This window comes from Miniopterus natalensis, chromosome 2, assembly GCF_054644295.1.
Source record: "Miniopterus natalensis isolate mMinNat1 chromosome 2, mMinNat1.hap1, whole genome shotgun sequence".
Lineage (NCBI taxonomy): Eukaryota > Metazoa > Chordata > Mammalia > Chiroptera > Miniopteridae > Miniopterus > Miniopterus natalensis.
This window is the reverse complement of record NC_142082.1, coordinates 41,377,668-41,400,877: the sequence shown is the minus strand read 5'-3', so window position 1 is coordinate 41,400,877 and position 23,210 is coordinate 41,377,668. Positions and strand designations below refer to the sequence as shown.

At 36.1% G+C, this 23,210-nt stretch overlaps 1 protein-coding gene across 2 annotated transcripts in view; it reads left to right on the top strand.

Annotated features, from left to right (window-relative positions):
- Window positions 1-23,210, top strand: part of GPC5 (glypican 5) — a 1,124,783-nt gene that overhangs the window by 257,007 nt on the left and 844,566 nt on the right. For both annotated transcript variants that reach the window (XM_016224145.2, XM_087814275.1), the window contains exon 5: window positions 7,333-7,458. In XM_016224145.2, the coding sequence (XP_016079631.2) occupies window positions 7,333-7,458 (126 nt within the window). The remainder of the gene's footprint in view (window positions 1-7,332; window positions 7,459-23,210) is intronic.

Below are 23,210 nucleotides of genomic sequence, written 5' to 3'. Positions count from 1 at the left end.
AATGTTTTAAAATTGAAACAAATTCCCTTTAGATGAAGACATAAGATTGAGTGGTGCGCCTTTTGAACATAGCTCTATTTCCAACAACATCTAATGAAATGAAATGCAAAGTCCAATGTAGATCAGAGCCATATGCTTAAGTGAAAACAGCCCCTGGAAGATCAGCAGAGCTTGAAACACGTGGTTACCGCTCTTCAAACCATACCTATGAGAAGCGTCAGTCATATAAATTAAAGTGTAAATTAGCTTAGTGGAATATTTTCATAGATTATGCTAGTGTTGTTGTATCTAGGTTATGGAACACTATACAGCTATATAAAAATAGGTAAGACTGAAATTTTTTAAAATTGATTTGAGAGAGAGAAAAACATTGATTTGTTGTTCCACTAATTTATGCATTTATTGGTTGATTCTCATATGTGTCCTGAGTGAGGATCGAACCTGCAAACTTGGCATATCAGGATGACGCTCTAATCAAGTTAGCCACCTGGCCAGGGCAAGAGAGATTTATTAATATAAAATGGGACTGTGATGTATTGTCAAGTTAGAAAAGCCAATTTCATGTATGTGTATAGTTTGGTCCTAGTTTTGCAAAACCACACCATCTCTACGTCTCTTCTTATATCTACCTGTCTGGTGTTCATTACTTATTGGTGTCCACATAGAGGGAGCTGAAGAAAGCACACCAGGCTGTTAACGTCGGTTACCTCAGGAGGGAGGGATCTAAACACTATAGAGGGACACATATTAATTTGTTCTTCATTTGTCTTTTAATTATTTTATTACTCAGAAAAATATATTTTTATTATTAAAAAAAATAATTAAAGTCCATTATAATGGTACAGCAAATCAGAATTATTGCTCAATTTTACTGGCATTCCTATGTCAATGGAACAAAGAAAGGACAACTTCAGGGTGAGTTGCATTTTCTTTCCTTTTTTTTTTTTTGTGGCCATGTGATAGATCAGAAGACCTTTCGGGCACTGCTGGCCTCAAGGGCATGGGAAGCAATGAAGCAATAACTATGCTGGTCCATGTTTCTCTCTTGCCTTTAGTAAGCTCAAGGCAAACAGGGCTATAAGCTATGAATGAGCAATTGTGCTGCAGCCTCTTTCCTCTTTGCTGTGCTAGCATAGTGTCCAAAGGTGCTCATTAGCCAGGGATCAGAATTTGCCCCACTCGCTGCTTTGCTCACCAGACCATCCAGACTGGTAGAGATAGACAGGTAAATCCTGTCTAAACATATTGCTTTCTAAGTGCAGATTTTGGCAGGAAGAAGTCAGCTATCAGTGTTTTAGTCTGCTAATAAGTGTGTTCTCTTAAAAGTGTGATAATTTCTGTAGATATTTAAAAACAGATGAAAATATTTTTCTGTGTGAAGATTCAATCAAATTTGGTTTCTCAGACATCCAATGTCAGCCTGACATTGCTAAGTTTTGGCATTTTAAGTTAGTTAGTTAGTTAGTTAATTAATTAATTTTAAAAAGTATCTTAGTTCTTTTGTTAGACTAAATGCCTGTCTAAATAACTTAGTTACTTTTCACAGGTCCTTTCACTTCTCTGATTTTTATTTTCCTTAATTATAAAATAGCAGGGTTGAACTAAATCACTGGTTCTCAACCCTGGCTGCACATTAGGATCCTGTAGGTAGGAAAATCCAGAAAAACCCAGGTGCGTGGGTCCTACTCCAGACCAACAAATCTGAATGTCTGAGGGTGAAATCTTGGCTTGCAGTTTACATGTTTCCTTGGTGATGATAAAGTGCAGTTAGGACAGAGAACTACTAGGACAGAGGATCTCAGGCTCTTTTAATTCTTTTTTACAGTACAGTATATGTGTGATGTATTAATTATGATAGCTATCCTACAAAGCAGTATGACTAAATATTAATGTGTCACTACATATTAATTTCAGCATCATATATATATAATCTGTCTGGAGCCTATTTAGTAAAATCTGTCACAGTTTAATCCTGCCGTTTAGATTTCTTCCAATTTTAATGCAATGTACCAGGAAGATTTCCCTGTTATGTCTCCACAGTCTAGGAATAGGTCTCTGAATTTAAAGTTTCCCAAGTCAACTGTGTTCTTTAAGAACTTTAAATTATCATTTTAAAATATGTATTTCTTGTAGAAATTTCTAATGCTGGAAGCTGTTAAAAAATATCCCTGCATCTGGCCCAGTTCAACCAGAATTTGTTGAGTGCTTGTTGGATACCAAACTTTGATCCAAACCCTGGGGGTATAAAGAAGACATGACTTTGCCTTTAGGGAACACACCCTCTAATCAGGGAGGCAGAGATGCAAACAGAGGAATTATAATTCCACATAGGCAGGGCTGTAAAACCGAGGCTCAGTGCTGCGTGGGAAACAGGATGCACCAACAAAAGCTGCACAGGCTGGTCGGGCAGGGGTTCGAGAGGAGATGAGGTTTCAGCTGGATCATGACCTGTTGTTCGAGGCCGGGAGAGTGGGGGAGGAGAAGGCAGCTCTGGGTAGAGGAAACTGCAGGTGCTAAACTTGGAATCTTACCCAGGTAACACTGAGATATCTCACACAATAGAAGGGTGTGGTTTTTGGCTGCGTGTGAGTGGAGGGTAGGGGACTGTCATAGGATGCTAGAGGCAAAGAGTATAGAGATTATACACCATGGTGAGACATTTGATGTGACTTGTTAGGATTTTAAAGCAGGAACCCTGATATGGCTGATTTCCAAAGCTAATTCTTGTAACAGTGTGGGGTGTTCAGTGAAAGGTAGGTGAGTGGGCAAAACTAGAGGCATGGATATCGTTTGTTAGACTGTTGCAAGCCCAAATAAGAAATTATGAATCTGTATATGGCCCTGACATATTGGCTGTGAATATTCTGACAAGGAAACTTTTCTTGTGTTTTTTAAAAAAAATTTAAAAACTGTTGCTCTTAGTAATTATATTTGATTTCTGTATTCTAGATATGTTTTAAGACCAAGATGAGCAACTGGCATGTGTAACACAGTCCCTCAAGGATAATTAGCTGAAACTTCTAACATTTCCCTGAATTTGTTATGCTCTTAATTTTAACTGGAAATATTCTCATGACCATAGAAAAGTAATTGTAATGATATAGTCACCTTCCCAGCAACCTAAATTCTGGGCAATCCAAAGAATATAATGTTTTATTCATCGAGACATTTCATGTAAAACTGGCAAAGGAGGCATGGTGTGTAGTAGACCAAGCATTGAGCTGGGAACTGAAGTGTGGATTCTTGTAATAGGAGCAGCATTAATTGGCTCTGTGGTGGTAGATAAATCTTGACCTCACTATGGCTACTATTGTTTTAACTTCTTTATTTTCTGCAATTATTATTTTCTGTATCCAACGTAGATCCCCCTGGGCCTTCATGCAACCCCTTTTTGCAATACGACTCTTAATTTCTGTGACCTAAAAACTGCCAAACAGAATATGGAGTCCAAAGTAGGATCTCCCCTGAAATTTCTGTCCTCACAAGCCCAACCTGATCTCCATATTCACAGACTTCTTCCATTATTTTAGTCTCAGAGAATTTGCCCCAAAGCTAACCACCCTATCTGCTTTCAGTCATTCTTCTTTCTCTTCTTTTCAGCATTTGCGATCTGTCAATTATGAATTTACTTTTATTATCTTTGCGTCAATTAAGAGGCTAAATTATGATGCGGTAGCAAACAACCCCAGCCTATCACTAGTTTAGGACAAAAAAAATTTGTGTTAGCAACCTGTGCCCATTTTAGACCAGCTGGGGGCACTGTTCAAGTTGTCCTGGCTTTAAGCCCTGGAATGACAGAGCCGTCAACATGTGAAATACTCCCTGTCATCACAGGAGGGGAACAGAAGGTGGCAAAGCCACATTGGTCCATAAAGCTGAAGCCTTGGAAAAAACATACGTCGCTTCTGCATACATTTAGTAGAACTCAGAGAAAGTCACATAACAAAGAATCTCAAAAGGGCTTTGTGCCCAGAAGGCAGAAAATTGGGATGTTTGGGAACAAGCTTGTAGCAGCATACCCTTGGTTCCTCCTTCCCTTTCGCTCACACACAAATCTCCTCGAACCTCTTCCTTATCAAACAAGCATAGGCCCACACAAAACTCCCTGAGCCTTCCTTTTGGGGATTCTCCATTTCCAGTTTCTCACCCTCTATTTAATGTGCATCGTACTACAAATATAAAGTCTATTACCCTACTTCAAATGCTTTAATTATTATATTCGTTTGCTTGGCCTGCCATAGCAAAACAACACAGACTTAGAGGCTTAAACAACAGAAATTAATTTTCTCACAGTTATTTGAGGCTAGAAGTCCAAGATCAAGATGTTGGCAGGTTTGATTTCTCCTGAGGTTCCTCCTTGTCTTGCAGAGGGCCCCCTTCTCATTGTGTCTTCACATGGCCTTTTCTCTGTGTACCTGTACCCTTGACACCTTTCTCTCCTTATTAGGACACCAGTCATATCAGAGTAGGCCCTTCCGTATGACCTCATTGAAGCTTAATTACCTCTTTAAAGGCCCCATCTCCAAATATAGTCACATTGAGAGTTAGGGCTTCAACATACAAATTTTAGGGGGACACAGTTTAGTCCATAACAATGTGGTCACCACATATAAAGGACATATTCAGTATTTTAGTTAACTGCTCATAATGGCAGTTGACACTATGGAGAACTCTTTAACTTCAGATGCCCTCATTTTTTTTTTAGTTTGCACTGCTCTCTAACATTATAGTTTTTCTTCCTTTGCTCTTTCTGAGTCCCCTTTGCTTTTTCTGACTGCATATTATTTGCCTGAGAGATTTCATCTATTTTCATGACTTCAGTTACCACCTCTATAGATCATGAATCTCACATCACATGTCTAGTACACTGAGTTCCAAGGTCACATGCCCACATGCAAATGTATTCATGGTCTTGTACCAGTAGCATCAACGTCATCTGAGTGATTCCTTGAAACGTAGGGTCCCACCCCACATCTATTGAACCCAAATCTGCATTTTGGGGAGATCCCCAGATGTTACTTTTATTAAGTTTGAAAGTATCATTCTACTTGGTTTCTCTTTCTGACTGTACCAAAGAAATTTCAAATAGAATATGTTGAGAATAGAATTAATAAATTACTTTTCACTCATTTGTTAATTCAATAACTATTTAATGAGTCTCCTATATGCCTGCACTGCTGCTTTAAGATCTATAGTGGTGAGCAAAACAAACAAACAAATCCTGACTGCCTGAGTCTTTTACTCCAGAGAAGAGAGACAGATAAGAGAACGATAAAACTTAATAAATAAGTACATTACATACTCAAATACAAAGTTATATGTGCCATGGAAAGATGACAGTATTGAGCAGGGAAAGTATAGTGTGTCACATTGGGAAGGTGATACCTCCCTTCTTTATTTCTTATCTCAGTGAACACAACCTCCTCAGTCATTAGGAAGTATTGGGGGCAAGGGGAGAAAATTAGAAGTTATCTTAAAACTTTTACTTCACCTGTCAATTATAGATTCCTGATGTCTTTCCCACCGATCACTTTTCATGATACCCACTGGCAGGCTTTTTTTTCCTTTCACATCCTTGAATTTTCTTCCCTTGAACCTTGGTTGCAGCCCCCTAAATGACTTCACAGCTTTCTGCTTCCAAAATATTGCCATGATGATTAAGTCACATGCTTGTTGGAAAACTTAATGGCTCCCATTGCCTTCTAAATAAAACCAAAACATCTCATGATGAACCGTAAGGCTGATTATAATCTGGACTCTTCCTACCTTCCACCATAATTCCCATAAACACATTATCTGCTGGTTAAACTAAACTGTGTCTGAGTCTACATCGGTTGGCTGTGTCCTGTAGGTGCCCAACTGAGGATCAAGCCTGAAACCTGGGTATGTGCCCTGACCAGGAATCAAACCTGTGACCTTTCTGTGCAGGGGACAATGCATAGAACACTAAAATGTTACCTTGTTTTATAAATATTTCCTGATTCCTTCTCTGTCCTTCAAATGTGGCACTAGTAATCTCATAGTATTACTGTGGATTTTCCCCAGGATGTGCATTCTTAGAAGGCAGGAACTGTCTTATTTAGCTGTGAATTCCTAGGGCCAATGCAGGGCTCAATACTCAAGAATGTTTCATATCCTTTGACAAATGACTGATATCTAAGTTTTCCTTTTCCTAGCCCTCCCTTCTAACCCAGAAATTATTTCCTCTGAATCAATCTAGCAGCTTTTCATTTTTTTTCTAAAACATTTTATGTAAAAAAAAAAATTCAAAACTAAAGTCTTTAGGACTTGGTCTTTTGAATTGCTATAACCAAGTTCTTGGAACCTGATAGCCCTGGGTTTAAAACTCAAAATTCTCAACTTTCTAAACTAAAAATCCAAACTGCTTTTGTGTTGAATTATTCCTTTCTGTACTTGATAGAGGAAGAGAGTAGAGTGAGAGGGGAAAAAAACTTAGTTAATATGCTAAATAGTATTCCTTACAATAACTTTTATTTTCAAGCTTCTGAAATATGTAGCATATCTGGTTTTTTTATATTCAGTAAAAACATAATACTTTATGTTCTTACACATCAAAGAGAAGACCCAGATGGAAAAATCCTAAGTCTACTAAACTTTTAAACAGTAAGCAAATAATTGGCATGTTATAAGAATCTGACATTTCTATATGGAAAATGAAGTAATTAGTTATCACTGTGGTTTTGATGCCAGCAGCTAGTGAGAGTTTTTAGGGAGGCTAAGGGAGGGTGTGTGTGTGTGTGTGTGTGTGTGTGTGTGTGTTCCATTCACAATTTCTTGGATCTGGAGTTATATAAGATTCATACCAAGTAAAAACTTTTATTCAAAGCAAAAATTTAAATACTAATGTTCTTTTCAAAATAAAATGTAGTATTGCCCTGGCCAGTTTGGCTCAGTGGTTAGAGCATTGGCCCTCGGACTGAGAGGTCCCAGGTTCTATTCTGGTCAAGGACAGGTACCTCGGTTGCAGGGTTGATCCCTGACCCTGGGGCATGTGTAAGAGGCAACCAATTGATGTCTCTCTCACATTGATGTTTCTCTCTCTTTCCCTTCCACTCTCTCTGAAAAGCAATGAAAAAAATATCCTCAGGTGAGGATTAAAAAAACAAGATTAAAAACAAAGCAAAAAAGCCCCCCCAAAACAAAAACATTGTATTTATCTTGTTAGAAAAGTATTGAAAATATATAAAAATAGGTAGAGAAAACAAAAAAGTTGCATCCTAAACATTTTATTTAACAAATCATGCCATTTATATTGGCATTTGGTAGGGGTTTTTGGTTTTAATCATTTTCTTTGTCTTTTTTTCCATTCAGAGAATTTATCAACAGCCTTCGGCTGCACAGGACATTTTATGGAGGCCTGGCCAATCAGCTCTGTGTTAATGACATAGCCGCTGCTGATGGACTGCCATGCTGGAATGGAGAAGATATAGTAAAAAGGTATTTTATGTGCAATGGTCTGTGAACACATAATGGCTACTTTCATCCTAGCTTTCTTTTTCTAGATCTTCAGTGGATTACTCCAGTTTAACTTTGCCATACAGGTTAGAGTATAAATTAATTCCTTCTCTTTAGTGTGTTAAAATTAAATGTGATCCTTTTGACATTTTAGAAATATAATAGCATTCTGTGGTGTTTTCAAAGTTCTCTCTTATTTTCTACCTATCTATGACTTACCCCCAAATTTTACTTTTTTCAGTCATGTATCACTTGCCTTCTATCTAATCTGTTATCAAATATCTTATTTTTTTAAATTTAACTTTATGAAGATTAGGAAGTGAGGGAATTTGGTGGAATGTGAATACCTATGCCAAGATTCATTGATATATGGATTTGTGAGTCAGCATTACTCATATGATTAGCCTACAAATGTGTCTGAGTATGTGTGTGTGTAAGAGTGTGTGTCTATGTAAGAGTGGGGGCACTTTCATGGATGTCTCTTTGAAGCATTGTTTATTCATGTGTTGTCAATTGTTCCTCAAACTCAGGAGTGAAATTTAACTTTTACCTTTTTTACCTCACTGTCTAGAATTTCTTTGACAGGTTATTTTCTTTTGCTTCTTATAACTGATTGTGCTCCCAAGTAATCCCCTGAGCTTGAGAAAGTCTAAATTTCTCCCTCTGTAATATATAACCATGGTCAATAGAATTGGCTGGGAATTAGTCCTTTGATTTTCCAATGCTGGTGATTATTATAGAATGTCAGCTTGTGTTGTGTTCAGATTTGGATGTTTAAGTGTATTTTATTTTTAGCAATGTGCAAAAAGAGCTTTCTGATTTACAAACATGCCTATTCCCTGTGAAGACAGGTGGTTTAGTTACCACAAGAGTGATGAGTTCATTTGAAATGTCATTTGGTAAAGAAAATTGCTCTGATAAACAGTAGTGTGGCGAAGGCTGGGGTGGGGGTGGAGGGTGGCATGTAGGATGGAGGGGATTAATGGGGGGGAAGGGGACATCAGTAATACTTTCAACAATAAAGATAAATTTTTAAAAAATGTGCTGTAATTAATTTTAATATAAATTTATATAATAAAAACCATTTACATATTTCTGGGTGATCATAACCATTCCTGATTTTTAAATAATTAATTTGTAGTTTATATTTGAGTATCTCAAAGAGCTTCTTAGATTTCATAGAAAAATTATTGAAGAAAGGAACTATAATTTAAATAAAATATTTGGCTGGCGTGGCTAGTGCTCTTTTTTTCATCATGCTCTTTGGATGTTGGAATGTGTTTTATTAATATATCCTTCTTGCCTTTACTGGAAGCAGTCACAGTATGCATAGTATTTCGCATGCAGTATTATGGTGTCAGTCAAGTTTCTGCCACTTAGATCTAGCAATTAAATTCTATTTTGACTTACGTTTTCTCTTTTCACACTGTTCAAACTGGAATTGCTCTTTTGTGTATTAACGAGTTTTCTACAGTTGCTAATGGGAATCTCGTGATGATTGATGAAATATTTAGTATATAAAATAGATTTGATATATTACATTATGTTATATCATTGGATTCTAGAGCTGTAAGAACCTTTGTTTCATTTTGTCCCATTCCTCTCTGGCTATGTGGTCTGAGGTTTGTATAATAGGAGGTATTGTTGGAGATATCAATGATTTGAAAAAACTTTTTAGAGGGATGGTATTTTCAACACGAAGAATATATTTTCTTTTACATAATATGTTTTTTATGACCTCATGCACAGTTTATGAATAAAGATAGATCATCTTTAGCAAGAGTTCTTCAAAGAAAGTGTCCACATTTTTGATAAAGAGAGTGATTGTCATTATTCTCAGACACTGCTGTCTGCTAGCCACTTTCAAGTGTGCTGTGCCACTCCAGTCTTCTGCCATCAGCTTTCACTTTGCCTTAATCTTTTCTCAAACAACCTTTCTCCTCATCATGTTAATTGACCTTTCCCCTTCCCTAAGCATATTTCTTCTCTTTCGTTCCTATCTCATGGGTCCTCAGCCTACTCCCACGCCCCTTGGGTTGCCTCACACACTGGCTCCTGACCACCCTCTCTGGGTTACTTCCAAAATGAACATTTTTTCAGCCCTGATTGTTTTCTAACAGTTAGATAAGGTTTCACAAACAGTATCTCATTTGGTTCTCCCCAAACTTGACTCCCTAATGCTCCAAAGTAAGCAGATTGTGTGATGTCGCTTTTCTATTTGATCTTGAGTAAACACTCATGTGGACTTTGCCTTTTGTAAAATATAATTTAAATTATAATTTCATTCATGACTCAGTCAATTCTTGATACATATTTAGAACAGAATTCTTGTCAATGCAAAGTTAATGCTAAAATCTAAATATCCATCGTATCTGGTGATTAAATATGGCGTATTCACCATGGAAAATTATGTGGCAGTCCAAAATTATGCATATTTATATTTGCTAATGTGGAATAACTTCAAATAATTATTGAGTAAAAATAGTTAAAATAGAATATTACATATTTTACCAGAGGATTTGAATAAATAAAAAACATTGACATTGGTTCTGCATAGAATATTTCTGGACAGTTATGTAAAAACTGCAAATATACTTAAAATATACTGGGGAGCTATTATTTTTAATTTGCTTTGTAGTTATTTATGTTTAATGCAAATATATTATAGTGATATTAATATTATGGAGTATTATTATTTTATACTTTTGGGGGGGAAATTGCTATTTTTACATTTAATTTCCAACCAATTCTTATTTTCATAGTAATTTTTTGATATAGTGTTGTCAAAGCACTAATGGATATGGTTCAATACTGAACTATTGAGTTTATCTAAGAAGGAGTCAATATAAAGTCAAATCCTGGTGGCTATTGCACTTTTGAATTATTAACTACATTTTCCTTGAGAAAAAAACAAAGCATAACAGTGATTGGTGTGTGAAAGCACTAAGACCCTCATATATGATATTCACTTCAGCGACCTGCAATTAAGATAAACAATGCCACTGAATTTTTAAGAAATGAATATCAAATGAATGTATACCACATTTGGGGATGATAGAGGCTTTTCTCTTTTTATGTTTTTTTTTCATACTCATCAAGTTCATTCTAGAGGAATTATGCCCAATAAGATAAATTGGTGGCCAATATTGAGTCTATAATCTATTATGAGAGCAAAGGGATTATTTTGGCAAGACTTCTTCTCCTGAAGGCATTTTTTAGGAGATGATTGATAAGATTATTTATGTACACAGACATGCTGTCTTGAATAATAGGAGAACCATACAGATTGTTTCAATAGTGTGACAATCCTATAAAATTGGGTGAAATCCCCTCTGTGCTCATCAAAAGAAGTGAAATTCCTTTGTGATTGTAGATAAAAATATCTCAGATATCTCTTGTATATAAGGAATGTTTAATTCATGAAACAAAATGTGTTTTAATTCGAATGATTTTAAAGACTGCATGCATACCGTATACTCTATTGCAACATTGAGGTCAACAGTTCAAACAACTTCTTATTTAAGATGAAAATGTATTACTGAAATCCATGTAGTGTGCATCACTTAAAGTCCCTCTTATCTGCCCCTCCTGTCCCTTCATCATGAAACAGAATTATTCTCTGGAAGACATGTCAGCCCCAACTTTGTTCTCAGTTCTCGGTGATTGCAAATTGATAGCTTGATGGTTTGTACTCATCTTTTTGAGCATTGAAGTTCAGGTGACAGCTACTTAATTACTAGGGCTTCCTTTTCCCTTTTGATTAATAGGCCGATAATCCAGTAAATCTCCCTCCATCTCCAGGAATTTATGACCTCCATAACAACTCTTAAACTAGTGAGTAGCTGTTAAGTATCCTAGTAAAATTAATAAGCCACATGATTTCTACTTCGTCTTGATTTAACGTTCCTTAATGCTTCTTTAGCAATGCAGTGTTTCTTTTTGAACTCCTGTGATAATGTATCCTTCTCAAATGATTAGAATTGAAGTTTTAGAAATCAATACAAATGTAAAGCCTTAGAAATCGCTGAGATTTTATGCTTATTTATTATCAGTTTTCTTTCCACCCAGACAATGCCATTATTTCTGGCTATAATTGTTTCTAACCTCTCTTTCCTCCCCTTTTACTCACTATCTTTCTGGAAAGCCACTTCATCTTTGATCTTTATTTTCCTTCCTGACCTTGCTGCATTCAATTATATTTTTTTAAAACACCTGGCCTACTTTCCAAGTGTTATGGGTTACGTTTTAAAAACAATCAGGCCTCAGAATCCTTTTGAGTTTCATTAATGTAGCAACTAGTTGCTTTTCCTATGTCGTCTGTGCAAAGGCATTATGTTTGTGGCTTAAACACCATTCTGTTTTCTATTTCTGTTTTTTTCACTCTTGCAATTTCTACTTATTCAATCAGGTTTCTAATATTGTTGAACTCTACCTTTCTAATAATCATCATTGTTATTATACCTATGGCCTATCTTATTTGGTTCAGAATTGGAGGGTGCTTTTAAAGGTGTGATTAGGACATGGGCCCCACTTTTATTCTATGGTAGCAATCTACTGTGGACCTTGAAACTCCCACCACTAATGGAAGAATTTTCAACTGAGTAATTTTCTCCATGTGCCTATATATACAGCTTTGCCAAACTCCTGCATTTATCTTGTGTCCCAGTAGAATGAATCCCCTCATTCGTATTTTTATTGTAACATCAAAATCCATCAGGACACCTGTAATACTTGGTGCATTTATATGCTATGTATCTTCTTTGTTCTTCTTTACTGCAATTTCTTTTATAACAGAGTTCCTGTATTATTTGAGAGGCCAAGACTGATTAATATCGAATACCTATTGGTAATTTTTAAAAGACACTAATACTCTGAGGAAAAGTAATTTTTATTTTTTACAAGTGTTAGCGAGAATGTTAAGACATTTAGGAATTTGGGATGTGGCCTGGTGATAACATTTTGATGGGTAATATTTGGGTCCAAAATGAAATTGAGTACCTGAAAGATGAGAAGAAATAAGATGACAGAAAAGTCTCTACCTGTGCTGACTCTGGATGCTGATTTTTTTTTTCCGACTTGACCTAGGGTTCTTCATGTCTTGTTATACGCACTTCCATAGACATCTTTGTGAAACCAGAGTCTTAAAGAACTCTAAGAAGCTCATGTGTTCTGGGTTAAAGACATATTAGGTATGATTGTCTTTATCACAGATGAAACACCTGGGTTGGGTGGCTAAAATCTGCCTAAGGTCAAAAATCTGCCTTAATGCCCTGTTCTGTTTGCTCAGTGGTTAGAGCGTCTCTCCCTTGGACTAAAGGGTCTCCGACTGTCTTGATTTCGGTCCAGGGTGCATACCTTGGTTCTAGGCTTGATCCCCGGCCCCTGTCAGGGAGCATGCTGGAGGCATTTGTCTCTCACGCTGATGTTTCTCTCTCCCCCTTCCACTCTTGTTGAAAAACAATGGAAAAATATCCTCAGGTGAGGATTAAAAAAAAAAGATTTGCCTTTATGATTATCAGTAAGGGAAGACCTGAAACATTTCTGTTGATTTTGGGACAGAAATAAAAAGTGTGGCTTTAAATATATTATAAGATTCTGTTGAATACCATATCATAGAATATACCTTCTAGGTCCAACAGGATGATGCAGGGAAGGCTGGTGTATCAGGTTTGTAATTAGTATAAAATTTGCAAAATTCTTGACTGGGTGTTACCTCTTTCTGCCTTGCTCTAGTAAACTTGCTTGGCAGATAATTCTTATGTAAATAGTAGTGCCTGAAGTAGTTACCCCATAGTTCCACTCTGTAGAAAATAACATGGTAGATGGTAGCAAGGGGATGCAAATTTTATTAACTTTACTCCAAGCTCTGATATCCCAGACATGTTTTAAAGTTCAGGAAAATAGACATCTTTCTCAGGTCAATACATACATTTTGGTCTCTTCTAAAAACGCTCCATTAATTTGGCAATAATTGCATGCTATCTCTCTGCTTAACTGAAAAGTTTCTTCTGAATCTTTCCTAATTGGCTCACTGGCTTACTAGTCATTGTTTCTTGTTAATCATGTTATCATTACATTCAGGGAACTGGACTCAGAAAGGTGAAAGTAGAAACTGTTTCATTAAACCACTCAGAAGACGGCTTTTACCTTGTCACTAGAATGAAATCTTGGCCAATTCTCAGAATGTTTTGGTCACTACTATAGAAACCTCTTATCCATGTTTTATTTCCTACACTTTCAGTTATACAAGGTCAACCACAATCTGGAAATATTAAGTGCAATATTCTAGATATTTTGAGAGACAAACCACGTCATATACCTTACAGTATATTGTTAAAATTGTTCTATTTTATTATTAGTTACTGTCCTTAATCTCTTACAGTGCCTAATTTATAAATTAAATTTTTTCATAGGTATATATATATATACAGGAAAAACAATATACATAGGCTTTGGTACTATCCATGCTTTCAGGCATCTACTGGGGGTCTTGGAATGTATCCCCTATGGGTAAGGGGGACTACTATATTAGTGTCTGAATGATCTTTTATTATTAGTTCCTTAAACAATCCCAATTCAGTAATCAAATTCAGTCCCATAAAAAGTCTAAATGCAGTAATGAAATGGTCTAGTCCAACTTACAACTCAAACTTCACTTAAAGTACTTCCTGCTCCCCTCCCCAGTTAGTAGTGCCTCTGCCTAGGAGGCTTATAGTGGGGATTGAACAACCTCAGGTCCATGTGACATTCTCTTGCTCCCCTTGTCCTCCAGTGTTTCTGATTCTCCAACTTTGGAGCTGGAGGTGTGATGGAAAAGAAGTGAGAGAGAAGGAGTATGATAAAGGAAAGATCTCTGACTGATAATTTTGTGTCTCTCATTAATGCTTCCTAGCTTGGCAGGTAATAAAAGCTGATGATGTTGTAAGGCTTTTTGTGCTCAATGCCTCTCCCCCATACTTGTCCATCGCATGGTAAACCTCTGACCTCTTTCTGCTGAGATTTTTCTGGAGGTGTCTTTTTCTTCTGCATGGTTCACTCTAGACTACAGAAACTTTGCTTCCCTCTCCTGCTTCGGTGGAAGGACAGCCTACACCCAGTGCAGCTGCCTCTCTTTACTCTAACAATAGCCAGGGAACTACAGGTACAAGAATGGGCTGCCTTATATTTTCTTAGACATGGATCAACTACCAGCCCTTTTAATCCTTCACACTCCAAGGATCCCTCAAAGCCTCTCTCACTTAGGACAAATGAGTGGGGGAATGCCACAGCAGTCCACCAGTTTTTTCAAAGAAATTCCTTCCTTTGGCCTCTTTGACCTCAGTCTTTTTATACAATTAAGGTGGATGTCAAGATGAGGGACTTAAAACCCATTTTTAGCCATCTGCTTTTCCTGCCCAGCACCTCAGTTTGGAATGCCATCCATTGTCTTGTTCTCAGCTGAAAGGGAAACAGAGAGAATTCTACTTTAACATCCTTTACATTTATTTGGAAGTGGTGGTAGAAGACAGAAAACTAGATTCAGTGTTCAAGACACTGCAGAAAACCTTGAGAGGGATACAAAGGTGAGTAGGACATTGTCTCCACCTTTGAGCTTAGAATCTAAAAATGGATAGAAAACATGTTCATAAATATACACAGCAAAACATGTTCATAATCTGTGAACTCTGTGATATATAAGAATCACAAGGGGCAAATCTCATTTGATTGAGGGAATTTGAAAAGTATTTGATAAAGAGCTAATATGTAATATGGGTCTTGATTTATTAATTTAAAATAACTTCTCTGAAATACTTATAGATGAGGTGATATTGCTGGCATTTGATTTAAAATAATTCATCAGATGGGGGAAAGAGAGCTATACTATATATAAAATAAGTTTTGTGTGTGTGTGTGTGTGTGTGTGTATGTGTGGATAATCATGGAGGCTGTATTATGGATACAGGGGTGTTTATTCTCTGTATTTGTATATACTTGAATATGCTACAATAAAACATAATAAATACAAAAATATACTAAGGCAGAAGAAAAATAGTATTGTCAGGTATCTGTTCTACCACATACCCTGGGGTACAGTGATGGAGAAAACAGACATGAGCCATCTCATGTACATTAGGATGCAGAGGAGATACCTGCAGGAGATACCTGGAGGCAGTGTCTTACTCAACTTCGTATCCATCTCAAGGTTTTCTGCATCCTAATCTACAAAGAGATGGCTCATGGGGTACAGTGATGGACAAAGCAGACACGAACCATCTCTTATGTAGATTAGGATGCAGAATACTGATATGAACACTGATAAAATAATTACAAGTATGATAGTTTGCATAATCTTTAAGTTTGAATGGAAATTTAATCAGCAGACTTGGAAGTAAGAAACAGAAGAGGCAATTCTTGAATGAAATGCTCCAAGTTTGGTGGTCTATTAACTGTATTATTTTTGTTTGTGTGTAACCTTTCAGATGGTCTTTTCTCTTCTCAACATTCTCTTTCACTTGAGTTTCATGGCTGTATCCTGAATACATAATATTATGCCTTCCCTCCTTTATTATAGTCTAGCTATTCATTCAGAAAGCCGGTAAATAAAACCCAGTGGTTAGGAACAGAGGTTCAGGAGCCAGACTGCCAGGGTTCTTAGTCAAGATTAGGCACTTACTAGTGATGTGAATTCAGGCACATTCATTTACTTCTAATGATATCAGTTTCCTATCTTTAAAACATGGCTGAAAATATACCTACCTCATATTTTAAAATTAAATAAGTTATTCACATAAACAATTTAGAATACTAGTGATCACATAGTAGACATTCAACAATTGTTAAATCTTATTATTAAACAATGTGTGCACATTTACTTCAGTAGGCATGAGCCCTGGTTGTACTGAACTTCTCTCTGCATTGAATGGGTTCTATCATGGATCAGAAGTCTTCCATTAGAAAACAAAGACATGTGAAGTTTGTTTATGAGTTAGTAAAAATGAACAATAGGGATTTTGATTTGGGAGTAGAAGAGAGTCCCTTATTAGTATTTGAAGTGATTACTTCATTGAGGTTATAATTTGAGAAATTATGTCTTAATAGGCAGTTTATCAACTACTCCAGTTGTGGAGAATCTTTGTCTGTTTGTACCCAGGCAAGACATCAGTTTTCTCAAGAGAGAACTAAAAGCTAAGATACAAAGATCAAGCACCATAGAGAGAAAAGAAAGACATTGTACTCCCAAGCAGCAGTTTGGGAGTAGTCAATCACTGGCTACAGCATCTTTGAGCTCATCACTGGAAATAAATCTCTGAAGCCATGCTAAATTTCAGTACATCATACCACAAATTGTTTTTGGTGACATGACAATTTTAAGGCTGCTGCACTTATAGACATTTCTCTCCACACCTGAAATTCCCAAAGGAAATACGTACTGTAAACAGAATCCCTAGGACAGAATTAGGTTGAACACCAGCCCTCACCATGTGTCTAACTACTCGGTTTCTCGCCAGACTGACACAGTACACATACACTATTTTTAACTTGTTACTTGGTTCCATTAGGGATGTGTGTAGAGAAAGATTGAAAAAAATTTAGCAAGATAAAAGTTCACTGGAGTGGAAACCTAAAGGACCTTTTCCCATCTGTTTGGCACAGAAGTTATGTCTTTGGGGGTACAGATTTCATCACAGTTCCATAGACTTGTTAACTTCCAGATTGTGTTAACTGCAAAAGAGCAGCAGTCTTCAAGGCCTCTAGGATACCGGTTCTTCCTCTAGTTTGAGCAATACCTTTTTTATCTTTTATTTTCATGTTGAGCTTACATCTGAAAAATGATTGCCTTTTCAGTAAAATAGGTGTTTTGCTAAACTATAAAGGCAGCATGCATTTTTTTCCTTAGTCTGGTTCCTTTATTTCCATATCATAGCATATAAATTCATCAGTGAATGATTCATTATATTTTAAAATAAAATGCTGGAAGAGAGATGAAAGTGAGCAGTCACTTGTTCATAATGCTTTCTTCTTCAAATAGACTTCAGTATAGTTTCATTTATTTTATAAGAACAGCTCATCAGTTATCAGTATATTTTATTGTGTAGCCATCAAAATTCTTATTTTCTGATGCATCCTTCAAAACAAATAAATAACATTTGTTAGGTACTGTTGAAATGGGTTTCCAAAGTCTGATTTGAAATTACTTGCACTGTATTACTGAATGTAATATTTGAAGTACATTGACCTTCATGTTTTGACTTCCATGATTAATATAATTATATATTTCATTGTTCTGCAGATCTCATTTTCTCATGACTATAATGAAATAAGGAAATGTTTTAATTTTTTGGTTTGTTTTCCTGGAGAGATAGATGAATGCAAAAAATTTTTTTTGAGTATTTCAAAGTTTTATCTTTAATCAGTATTATATGTAATGGCAGCCAGAAAGAGTACGTGATAAATCTTTGAGGTGTTAGGTAATAAACACAAATGCCTTAGAATTGTGAAATAAATGAATCTCAAATTGGAAAGCCCCTTGAATGACAGTTCATTTTATAAAGTGCAAAACTCTAAACAATGGTTGGGAGAAGGGAAAAAGAGAAATAAAATTTTGCTCTCTATACACTATATACTTAATTTTTTATAACATGTCTATATTATCATAATTAAAAGGTTATTTTAAAGAAATTCTATATAATTGTTGAGTCTTCTCTATCAGCTTCGGCCAGTGTGTGCCTGAACTGGTACAAAGTTGTACCATTTTTTTGCTCCATTCTGTGCAGGTCTGACAGCAAGAAAGGGCCTCCTTCCTAATAAACAGAAGACTCTTTGCTAGTTGGGCAGGCATTAATATCTGATGTGTGATGATGTAAACACTTTAATATAATTTTTATGTAAATTAAGTATGAGATGATAATGATGGATATATATGAAATATTGTTCCTCTTTTGGATTATTCTAGACAGAATCTAGGCATTTTTAGGCATATTGGATCAGTAGATAAACAGCATTTTAGAATAATACATTTAACTTATTTTGTATCAAACAAAATTAATATTTCCTTTTAGTGAGCATGGGATATTTAAATATAAGGAGTATTGCAAAGTAGTAAAAAACGTGTGATGCTATTGGTTTGGAATTGAGTCATTGCCATCTAATTTGGAGTCATGCTCCTCAAACTGGGATACGTTTTTTCAGAGGTTAGCAGTGTAGTGATTTTTTTGTGGTAGAAAGAACCATAGCCTAAATAGGACACCTGCTGTTAGAGGGCTTGCTATGAGAATGGCATATAATGTGGTGTGTGTGTGTGTGTGTGTGTGTGTATGGAGAGAAGGGAGGTAAGGAATTGGTTCATGTCACTGCAGGGAACTGGCAAGTCTGAAATCTTCAGGGCAGACTGACAGGATGGAAATTCCAGCAGCAGCCAATGTTGCAGTCTTGAGCTCAAAGGCAGTCTAGAGGTAGAATTTCTGCCTCTTCCAGGGGCCTCAGTCTTTTCTTTCAAGGCCTTCAACTGATTGGGTGAGACCTACCCACATCATGGAGATAGACTGCTTTACTCTAAGTCTACTGTTTTAAATGTTGATCACATCTTAAAAACACCTTCACCGCAACATCTGCACTAGTGTTTGATGAAACTGCTGGGTACCATAGCCTAGCCAAGTTGACACATCAAATTAACCATCACAAATAGTGTTCTTGGTGATGAATGAGGTGGCAAGTTTGTGTTCTGGAGCTGATGTTCCAGACAAGGAGTGATGAGGCTATGCTAGATTAAGTCTCCAGGGACAAGCTTTCTGGAGAAATCACATTTAAACGGAAAATGTGGAAAGATCTGATTTTTCCCAAGTAGAGAGAATATCATGCCTCATATGTCTGAGGAACAGAAGGGAAATCAGCATGTGTGGAACAGAGTGATGCAGGAAGATTGTCTGGATGAGGCTGTAGATGGGGCAAGAGTCAGACCACATAGGCCAGGGAAAAAGTTTGGATTTTATTCTAGGTTCTTTGAGAAGTCATTGGAGGAATCAAGCAAAGACTGACAAAATCAGGATGCTTCATGGAGAGTAATTTTGAATATAAAGGTTGGGAGAAAACAAATAGAATCTTACTGTTTTATATTGGCTAATATGTGTATTATATGTGTGTATGAGGGGCGGGGGTGGGTCGGGGAAAGAGACTGAGAGAGAGAGAGAAATAAAGAATAAAAAGTTAGTCATAGTGAAAGAAAATGTCACATTACTGTTATCTGGGAAATTTCAGTCTTCTTTGCAGAGTAATACATTCCATAAGGAAGCTATAAGTACATGACCACACTGAGGATAAAACATGCACAGCATATATCACAGAGGGACTTCCCTCCCCCAAATGAAGTACTTCCTTAAAGAAATTAGAAAAACACCAAAAATCTAATAGAAACGTGGGCAAAGTACATGACTCCTAAATCAGAAAAAATTATAAGGGGCTTTTACCTATATGAAAAAAATACTCATTCTTAACCATGCAAAATAAAGAATTTCCACACAAATTAAATCGGTTAAATGCAAATGAAATTTTAAAAAAATTTTATTCTGATAAAGGTGATTAAGTTTGATAATTCACAGCATTGACTGAGGTATGGAGAAAAAGGTATTTCAGTACTCCAATAGGAGGTGCAGTTATTTGTATGTCCTCGAAGGGCAATTGGACAACATATATCAATATTTCAAATGCACATGAGCTTTGAATCAGCTGTTTCACACGTAGGAATTAATCCTCAGATATACTAACGCATATAAACAAAAGAGTATGCATTACACATAGTTTATGGTACCATAATGTAGGGAGAGCCAAAATGCCATTAATAGGGAAATAATTGATTATTATGATAGATTTAAAAAATGAAATGTAATTTAGTCTTTAAAAAAGAGAGATGCAGTCATACAGGTGGGATATGGGAATAGCTATAGGAGAAGAGGACTGGAGCATATGTATGGGAAGAAAAAATGATTTTTTATAATTCTATGTGCTTTCATATTTTACTATGTGATTTCAGTCACTTTCCAAAAGATCAATAAAGAAGAAAGGAAAATTATTCATGTAAATGTTAAAGGAAAATTATCATGTATTTTTCTGAAATACAGAACATGTCATGTATCTTTCTTAGGAACAATATCTTGAAAAACTCATGTACTTCAAATAAAATAGAAGCAAATTATCAAAATCAAAGCTTCTTAAATATTTTTTTCAGTAGAAGGTTTAGAAATTTTGAGAAACGAATTTCATAAAATAGAAAGTTTTATGACTGCAGTAAATGTCAGACCAGTGGTTTGGAGAGTAAAGAGTGGCAGTAGATGGATGAGAACTGGGAGAGGGGCCCAAACCTAACCTGGTTCTCACATCGCACACCCCGGATGAAGAGGTGTGCTCTAAGCTGAATGTTTGTGTCTTCCCCAAATTCATAGATTGAAACCTGCCCTCCAGTGTGGTGGTATTAAGGAGGTGGGGATTTGGGGAGATGATTAGATCACGGGGCAGAGCCCTCATGAATGGAACTGGTGGCCAGCATATGAGAAGTACAAACTGGTGGTTAAAAAATAGTCATGGGGATGTAAATGACAGCATAGGAAATACAGTCAGTGACACTGTCATCACTATATATGATGCCAGGTGGGTACTGGAAATATCGAGGGGGGCACTTTGTAAAGTATATGATTCTCTAAACCACTACGTTGTACACCCGAAACTAATTACAAAATAATATTGAATGTAAAATGTAATTGGAAAAAAACACACCCTGTGAGATTCCCTCATGCCTCTCCCAGATGAGGACACAGATAAAAGACCGTTTAAACTGGAACTCAGACCCTCAGTACACACGGAATCTGCTGGTGCCTTGTCTTAGTCAGAGCTGTGAAGAGTAAAGGTTTGTTGGTTATATGCCATCCAGCCTTTAGTGTTTCTGTTGCAGTGGCCCAAGTGGGCTACGAGAGGGTGGGTAGGAATAGGGGGAGAACTTCATCAATGGTACTGAGAGTTTTTCTTGCTTGTTTTGTTATTTTATTACAATTCCTGTAGTTCCATATCAGAGCAAATAAGTGTATCAGTAGATGATTTATTATATTTTAAATTAAAATGCAAGAGAGATGTAGCATAATCTTAATATTGGAAATTCATGATAGAGAACAAGTGACTGGTGTGTTAAAATTAAATTTATCTCAAATATTGAAAAAGCATGTGATGACATTTGGCAAATGCACAGAAGTCATAACTTTTTTTGGTAAGTTTCTTTGCACAAAACCATACATTTAGGAATGCGGTCGTCTAATATGTAGTTGATTACATACTTGCTTTTATTTATGAACTTTTCTGAATTGGTTTGCCTTATTTTTATTTTCATCTATTCACTCTAGTTTTCCCTTAAATTTTTAAAATTAATATGATTACTTATTCAAGAAAGAAGCATTTTTTTTTTCCCCAAATGTCACCTAACTCAGGAAGACAGATGTTTAAGAGATACTAACTATATAAAGATATCACCTTTAAGAAGATTTAGGAAAACATATTAAGGAGAACGGCAGTGACACTCCCTGAAGGAAACAATAGAAGACTTATGCTATTTAGATATGTATTTTAATTTCCCAGACATTTAATACAATTCTGGTTCTCAAAGTGTGGGTTCCAAATTCTCAAGCCTCTACCTCAGAACTCTACTGGATCATGCACCTGGGGGATGGGGCCCAGGAATCTATGTTTGTACAGGCCAGATCGTTCTCGGGGAACATCCAAGGGTGAGAACCACTGCCTTAGGGCATTACAATTATTTCTTTGAGAAACTATCTTTAAAAAAAATTATTTTAGACTTTTTAAAGAAATAAGAAAGGGCCCATTTCCCTTATAAGAAAGTTTAGATGTCATGGTAAGATAAATCTTATTGTAGAAATGATGTGATTCTTGTTTGGATAAAGATTTTAGAGCAGACTCGGTATCTAAAAGAATTCTATTTTGATATACAGAGCACCTTCTACATAATGAATTCTGCACATCAGATGGCTGAAGCCTTTACACAGCCAGGGTTCTAAGTATTGCATATTTCTGGTAAAAAGCATTGATCACATCCTCCTCAGATATTTAGTATCACCAATGGAACTTAATTATTTAAGCCACATTTGGATCTGTAGCAGTGCTCAGGAGGTGAGGAGTTTTAAAATCACTGCTGTTTCATGCAAGTATACAAAATACAATATAAAGGTTTGCATAATAATAGCTATTTTGGGATTTTTAAATACTGGCTGTAATAGACTGCTGAGTAACTGAAAATACATAGAAGGTAAATATCAACCATAATTATTCTTAGTATAACATCCCCAAAAAAATTTTTGAAAGGGAAATTCATGGTTTATTAATGATAGTATTATTTTATTTCAAAGAAATGTTAGGAATGAAATACTGTCTCTAAACAAGGTTGAATATTTTTACATATAATTTTTAGCCAACTGGATAATGATTTCAGTTTGGAACATGACATTTTCAACATTATCTGGTTCTACAATTTTAAAGTATTTTTTAGCCAAAAGTTTCATGCCTAATTCAGACTCTCAGATCAGGCTATTTATTTGTACAATGCAAAAGCGTCAGGACTGGGCAGCTAATTAGGAATTTGTTCATGCAAGATGCAAGTCAGCTTCTCTTTGGGACTCTATCCAAGTCAACATAGCAAGCCTCAAGACACACACACGAACCTTATCCATTAGTGCATATATTGGTATAATTTATCATGCTTT